This window comes from Aquila chrysaetos, chromosome 5, assembly GCF_900496995.4.
Source record: "Aquila chrysaetos chrysaetos chromosome 5, bAquChr1.4, whole genome shotgun sequence".
Classification (NCBI taxonomy): domain Eukaryota; kingdom Metazoa; phylum Chordata; class Aves; order Accipitriformes; family Accipitridae; genus Aquila; species Aquila chrysaetos.
In genome coordinates, this window is record NC_044008.1 from 64,362,979 (window position 1) to 64,370,314 (window position 7,336).

Genomic DNA, 7,336 nt, shown 5'->3' on the forward strand with positions numbered 1-7,336 from the left:
ATATTCAAGAACCACCACAAAACCAGTCTGAGCAAAATCACATTTATTCCAAATCTTCAAAGGACCTCCTAAGCCTTTGGGTATTCGTCCTGGGTACCCTTACAATGAACTACGTCCAGTTTCCGATCTACAGCTATGAAGGATATTACTAAATACAGGCTGAAGCTAGTGTTAAAGCTGGCCACTAAAGCAGAGCAGGCAAAATAGTAGTTTTATACGAAGCTGAAGAATTGACAGTTCACAAGCATTTAAGGTAACCAAAAGCCATGAGAAGCTTCCACTACAGCAAGACACGAGAGACCAATTTAGAGTATTAGTGACTCAAATGATACATCCCTGCCATAAGAAATGCTGATAACCCTAGAAAAGCACAAAATTTGGAAAAATTCAGCTATGAAACACATGGAAGAGTACAAATGCCTACCAAAGGTAGAAGTAATGAGAAAAAAAAAACTGCTGTAGATGGCTGCACCTTCACAGAACCAACACTTGCACTTGATGAAAACCAAGCCTCAAACATGAGCAGGGATATTCTTGGGGACTCTCAGATTCTGCACTATCATGCTTAGTCATTGACAGGTTAAGGAGATAAGTCCAAGTGCAAGAAGTCACAATGAGAGATTTAACCATTCTCAGGGGTGAAAATATATATATAGTATACTCCAAAGAATTTGTAAAGATAGTACAGCTTCTCTAGGAAAGAATTTTTTCTAACATATTCTTCAGTTACACTCAAAATAAACTTTGTGGCAAGAAATGGAATAGGTGATATTAAAAGTGGAGCAAGAAATGAAGTTATTTCATCTCCAAAGCAAAACTGGGATCTCTATAGTTTACACTCCAACCATTCTTCCCAGCAGTTCTTGTACAAGTTCTGCCACCTTTCATCTTCTATGCTGTCATGAACAGACCAGAAATAAAAGACAGGACCAAGCACAGACATCATGCTTTTACAAGCCACTGGTCTTCCACATTCTCCATTTGAGTTCATCTCCCACAGCACAGTAATAATGCAACCCAGAGCCCAAGATCATGCCACTTGGCAGACATTAGAAATGCTAGAAGTTCCAGAAACTCCTCGCCATCCCTACTTAGATGTTACATGAAACTCTTGATGAAATGAGCATCACTGCCCAGGTCATGCCGACTGGCACTAGCTAGCTTTAGTCAGCCCTCCCTGTTCCTCCAGCAGTGTCATCTTGGAGAGGTAGATTATAGACAGATGACTAGACCCACTGGCCAAATCCCTCAACTGGTTTGTTTCCTTTCTAGGGATTGAAAGGAAACATGTATCTACTTCAGTTGACAGTCCTTCATCTTCTACTTCCTAGAAAGGCAACACTGCATGCTGCCTATTGTGAATTAAAGGAAACCAAATCAGATTCACCATCTCCATCTTAACTACTTGAGACCAACACCAAAATACAGGATTTCAGTTTGGTTATTATGGGAGTACTATCTGGAAATCAAAACATACCCTTAACCAACTCCTGTCACAGCCAAACCACCATAATTCTCTTCATCAGCTCAGTTAACTTTGGCTCTTTTTCTTATGCCATGAGAACTTCAGCAGGATAGGCAAGCAATGGCAATTGCTCTGGGCTGTGCAGTAAGCAGCAGCAATGACAGTGCCACATTCAAGAAGTTTAGGGATCCCTGACAGAGAACCCTACCAGAACTAAAATCCCCACCAGCTCAAGTCCTTGATGAAGTTTCTCTCCATGGCCTGTTGATCTTTGCCAGCATTTAGCCTTTACTCTAACAGTGCTTGCAACTGCTTTCCCCCCCCCCTTCAAAAAATAAGCTGAATTTTAATTTCAGGCAAGAACTCATTGTTACAGCTGCATAGAAACATTATTCTTGGTAACAGTAGCATCCTCCAGCAAGGTTCCTGTAACTCAGACCTCCAGTTAAGGCCAACAAATCCATTAGCTTCTTGATCCCAAACAACTTCTTCCACCTTGGGGGCGGGGGAGGTCATTAGTAATATACTGATGAGGTAATCCTCCTATGTGACAGCAGTATCTCAATGTCAAGGAACCAAGTTTTAGAGTCTGCCTCAACAGTTAAAGAATGAAAGCAGAAAGCACCCTTCTGGGAAGGCGGGGTGGGAAAAATAAAAAAGGTAAGTCACCCATAGGATATCAGTTAAACTCCACATAAACAGTAAGCCAGCCTTTCACAAAGCAAATGTTTTTAATTTGTCAGTCATCCAAAGTAACACAGTACTGTATCATCTGTGTATATAGAAGAGTGACAGGTTCTCGACGCCATCCTCCAGAAGCATTTGTGGCTATGTTTACTGTATGGAGTCCTTGGACTGGAGCTTGCTTTGACATTTAAGGCCTTCAGCTTTTAGCCTTCATAATGAAATACAGTTGTAATAGTTGTAATGAATTTCATAACAACTAGTATTATGATTGATACATATACTGAAAACTTTTGACCTATCAACTTGTTTACTTTTAATTTTCAATCCAGTCCTTACTAATTATCCAATTAGTTTACTTATAAGCTTGCAGAAAGCATTCCAGAAGTATTTTTCACTGAGCTCTGCTGTAAGAGTCTTGGTGGAAGGCCTTGGAAGGGTAAAAACCAAAAACCCACAGAGGAAACTGACAAAGAAGCACAAATATGAAGAATATTTTGAAATTGCATATAATTTTTAGTAAGTCCAAATATTACCAAGGTCTAAACAAAAAAGGTACGCCATTAATACCCAAATGAAGGGCAAAATGAGCCAACTAACTAGCGGAACTAAATAAAGTGGATTTAAGTGTTAGAACAAGTGTTTATTAAAATGAGCCAAGCATTTAAGCAGATGTTCCAGTTTCTTTTAGGATAGAAAGTCTACTTGTAGCTCTTAATGATACTCTGACTCAACAAGTCACTATGCAATCACTTTGCCAAGAGACAAGGAGCTACTCTTAACTGTACAGCACAGACACTCATTTAGCATTGTTCAAGGAAGGAACGGGGTCAAAAGCAGCATCAATGGCGTTGTGATTCCTAACTCTATAGAAAGATGGTGATAAGCCAGATGTTCCAATTAGTGCTTCAAAACCACTGAAAAAAGAAAGCTTTATCTTATTGGTTTATTTTAAGCACTTGAACACATTCTTTCCTGGCCCACTAAGTTGATACTAGATTCCAAAAAGACATTTGGCATTCCTAGCACTCTCCAACTTCAGCTTTTAAATAATAGCATAGCCTCTTATTATAATTTTTAATACGCAGCAAGTTAAAACAAGATATATGCTTATTCATATGAGCAATTAAACAAGAGTAATTCAGCAAAGTTAGGTTTTGTAATCTCTCGTCAGCTCAAACGAGCCATTTGATACTATTCACTGTATCAGTTAAGCATGTCTGAGGCAAGTGCTCTAACGAGCGGCATGAGCTAAGCACCCAGAGTTGCCATTTAGCATTCTATTTTTGAAAGATGCTTGCAGAATTATTTCCATAGGAGAATTTTTTATTATTTGTTTTATGACAACAGAGTTCTTGACCTGTACACAGCATGGAAAAAGACCCTGGGCTAACCTAAATGCTAGAGACACAAAGTATTTAGGCTACCAAAATCAGAAACAAGACCCACTTCCTCCGTTTCAAATGGGTAAAAGAATGGGAATCAGGTAAGTTCAGCTGAATTAGCACCCATAATGAATCTAATAATTAGTACTTACATAGATGAGCCCAGAGTAATACCGATCCTTTAAATTATGCAATACAGAGGCTTCATTTAAACAGGTTAATTCTGCCATGTCTTCCACTTTAGAGAACTTGGGAGGATTCATCTTCTGAATATCATCTTTATTGACTAGTGCTTTCTTTCCGTTCTCTGCCAGTTCAACCAACACTTCATCCCCTTTTTCCTCCTTGATGCTGGCTGCCTCAAAACCATGGCGTTCTGAAGGAATCCACACCAACTTTTTAGCAGTCCAATCAGCCTGGGTGGCAGGGTTGTAGATTACAGCCCTATCCACGAAGAGGTATCTCTCCGGATCTTCCTGTCCGGATCTTTGTGCCATTGTAGGAAGTGAAGGTATCCACTATCAGTTACCCTGTAAATTGGAGAGGAAAAAAGCAAAAAGTACATTACATACTATATTCTTATCGATGAAATGAATGGAGCTATGGCACATCAATAAAATGATCTATCACAAGTATCTGTATCTTCTCTTGATGAAGAAGCATCATTCATTTCTTCCACAGTCTAAAGGAGTTGCTATACAACTGAGAGCCCCTAATCACTCAGCAGCCCCCTCTGAATAAACCAACTGCCACACAAAAGTTAAAGTGATCTGTCAGGTATAATCCCAGACCCAGTACAGGAAATGTGGTATAAACTGGTTCTAACTGTGCACCAACTAAGGAGAGACATTGCAACAAATGCGAGAGCTACAAGCAGGAAAAACACGCATCTGTCCTCTGTGCTTAAATAAGGAAGAAGAGCAAATTTAATAAGAGCTTGCCAGTAAACTCAACTTTACTTGAACAGAAAAAAAAAAAAAAAAAAAAAAAAAAAAATATGTTCAGTGGATAGCTAACTACAGTAACCAGAAGGTGACAAGAATATTTTCAAATGTGGATTTTCAACTACAGACAAGCACTTGAGACACTTGGGGTTTCTGCAAGCCATTAAGCTAGCTAAACTTTGCTCATATTCTTCCTGAAAAACATAAGACACTGCATTTGTACAGCCTGCTTCTGTTCTGAGCACTGACATTACCATATCCCAAAAAAATGTCTCCAGATCTCAAGTTTACCTTGAGGCTCAAGACGCAGCAAGGACTGATGTTAGATTTTCCAACAGCTTCACAAGTAGTTTGGAGGGGAAAGAGAAAATGCTGACAAGAGCTCCTGTGCACACATTTTACTTATTTGCCTCTAAGAGATGCCACTGCATCTTTTGTTAACACTACCGTCACATCCAGGATTCCTGGAGCTAGCAATTTCATCTGTAACTGCCTGGGGAACAATAAGGTCAAGCCTGACACCTAGTACTCAGGTCATTAAATATCTTGTTTTCTCACACACTAGATCTTTTCTGCTGAAGAATGTTACATTAGCTAATTGTAGCCTTTTCCAGCAGGCAACCTAAAGGTTAGCTTCAAAAGCAAGGAAGGTTTTGCAAACTGCATCTGTCATCTTGCATACTACGGTATGCACCCTGATGGAAGTTCTGCAACACACCCATCCTCAGAACATGTAATTAAATACAATAGTTGTGTCTCCATCTTCGGCATGGACATTGGTTACATCGTCCAACTTTAATGTAAAGTAAGCGCGAAATCATTGAACCCTTCAGAGGTTTGAGGAGCAGACCGTTTACTACAGTTGGCTTAATTCAAATCAAGAGGTGATGACTCAACATTTAAAGTATTTTAGAAGAGCCTCTGAGAGAAAAACCTCAGTGAAGAAAGAGGGAATTGTTGAGGGACACCTTAAGAGATAGATGGACTCCTCAGCCAGGAAAACGAAGATATTCATCAAGGAATGCTACCTTTGGCTCAAAAGGCCCACAAGTTTAATATCCGAGCCTCCAACCCCAATTCAGAAAGCTGATTGTTGGAACTTCAGCTGTAGTCTAGCACAGTGGAGACAAAGACCTGAAACACCATTGCTGCCCTCGTGTGCAAATGCATCTCGGTGTCAAGTCTCTGAAAGCTCCCTGGCCAGGTATGACAGACAACCAAACGCATCCATGATAAGCTCAGTCTCAGTTTTGCACACTGCGATGTAGTGAAGCCTAGAGGTCAAATAAAACTCATATGACAAAATTAATCATTATCGTTCCCCATTGGAATTAAAGGCTGAAGACTGAAATGAATGCATGGACTGACTTTATACCAGTCCCTGAGGAATATACCTAACATTGGGGGATCACAGACAGTTTCAGGGTCATTATTCCACTTTGGCTTTTAATTCCACAGAGCCCATCACAAAAGACCTTCTGCAGAAGCAAAGCAAGTTGCAGCTTACTCTACTCAAGGCTCCTCTGTTAACAATGGCATTCAAATGAAATACACAAATGAGCACATTTATCATGCAGGAATCCAGCACTCCCAAAAGACGACTAGTGCAAAGAAAAAAAAAAAAAAAGAAAGAAAGAAAAACCCTACACACGCTCTGCTTCTCTAAACAAAAAGGGGGTAGGGGGAGCACCGGCGGGGATGGGGAGTGGCATCCCTCAGTGCAGCCCGGGCATTTTCAAGGACAGGGGCAGCCCGAGGAGCCGCAGAAGCCGCACCGCCCCCGGGCGCCGAGGGCTGATGCTCGCCGCCGTCCTGCTGCGGGAGCGGCTGCGGAACCCCCCCCGGCAGGGCCGCAGGCCCCGCCGCCGCCCCGAAGGACAAAGGAGGCGGCCGGGGCCGCTCGGCCCGGCGGCGGCCCCCTCCCCGGCGCAGCCCGGCCCCAGCCCCGCGCCCCCCGCCCAGCCGCCGCCCCGCCCGCGCGGAGGCTGCGGGAAAGGGAGAAAATGGCCACCTTCCCCTCACCGATGCAGCCGGCAGCGGCGGCGATGCGGCGGAGGGGGGGGGGGGGGAGAGGATGGGGGGGGGGGGATGCGGCGGAGCGGGCGGGCGGGACGGACGGCGCGGCCCACACAAGGGGGTCTTTGTGTGCCGGGCCCGCCGCCCCGCCCCACCCCCACCGCGGGCGGGCCCGGCCGCGCGCCCCCGGCGAGCCCCCCCCCCCCAGCCCAGCCCACCCCGGGGAGCTCGGGGCCGCCGGTCCCCGCCGCCTCACCTGTGTAGCGCCCGGCCGCCGCCGTGCCCCGGAGCTCGCGCCGCCCGCCCGGCTCCTCAGCACTCGCGCCGCTCCGCCCCCCGCCCGCCGCGCTCCTTTAGCGCCACACCGAGCCCTCCGCCCCCCGCTCGCCGCCGCCGCCGGCCCCGCCCCCGCCGCCGCCGGCCGCCGCCCTCCCATTGGGCGACGGCCACGTCCGTCCGCCACCGCGCGCTCGCCCATTGGCCCGCGGCGCGGCCGCTCTCCAGCCACGGCCATAGCAACCTCCACACGCTACCCTCCAAACCCCGCCTCCCCATCTCGCCCCGCCCCCTCAGCGCTCACTGGCGGGCTCCGCCCGCCCGTCGGCCCACAGCGCTCCTCTCACTGGGCGCCCGCCACGCCTGTCGGGGCGGGCTCCGCCCCGTGCTGCAGCACGCCCGGTGGGGGGCGCGGCGCGTCCCCGGCGCTGCAGCGGGCGGTGCGCGTGGTGCTGCAGCGCGGGGCGGGCGCGCGCTTCCCCTTCACCCACCCACCGTGCCCCCTCCCCCCCCCACACCCGGCGGCGTCCCTGTATTTTGGGTTGATGAAGGGTTTTTCAGGTCCC

At 46.4% G+C, this 7,336-nt stretch overlaps 1 protein-coding gene across 4 annotated transcripts in view; it reads right to left on the minus strand.

Annotated features, from left to right (window-relative positions):
• The window catches only part of MYH10 (myosin heavy chain 10), a 105,335-nt gene extending 98,471 nt beyond the window's left edge, over window positions 1-6,864 (minus strand). For all 4 annotated transcript variants that reach the window (XM_041123247.1, XM_030012963.1, XM_041123246.1 and 1 more), the window contains exons 1-2: window positions 6,751-6,864; window positions 3,687-4,064 (exon numbers count right to left, since the gene is read on the minus strand). In XM_041123247.1, the coding sequence (XP_040979181.1) occupies window positions 3,687-4,031 (345 nt within the window). In that variant the 5' untranslated portion in view covers window positions 4,032-4,064; window positions 6,751-6,864. The remainder of the gene's footprint in view (window positions 1-3,686; window positions 4,065-6,750) is intronic.
• Between the last annotated feature and the right edge of the window lie 472 nt (window positions 6,865-7,336).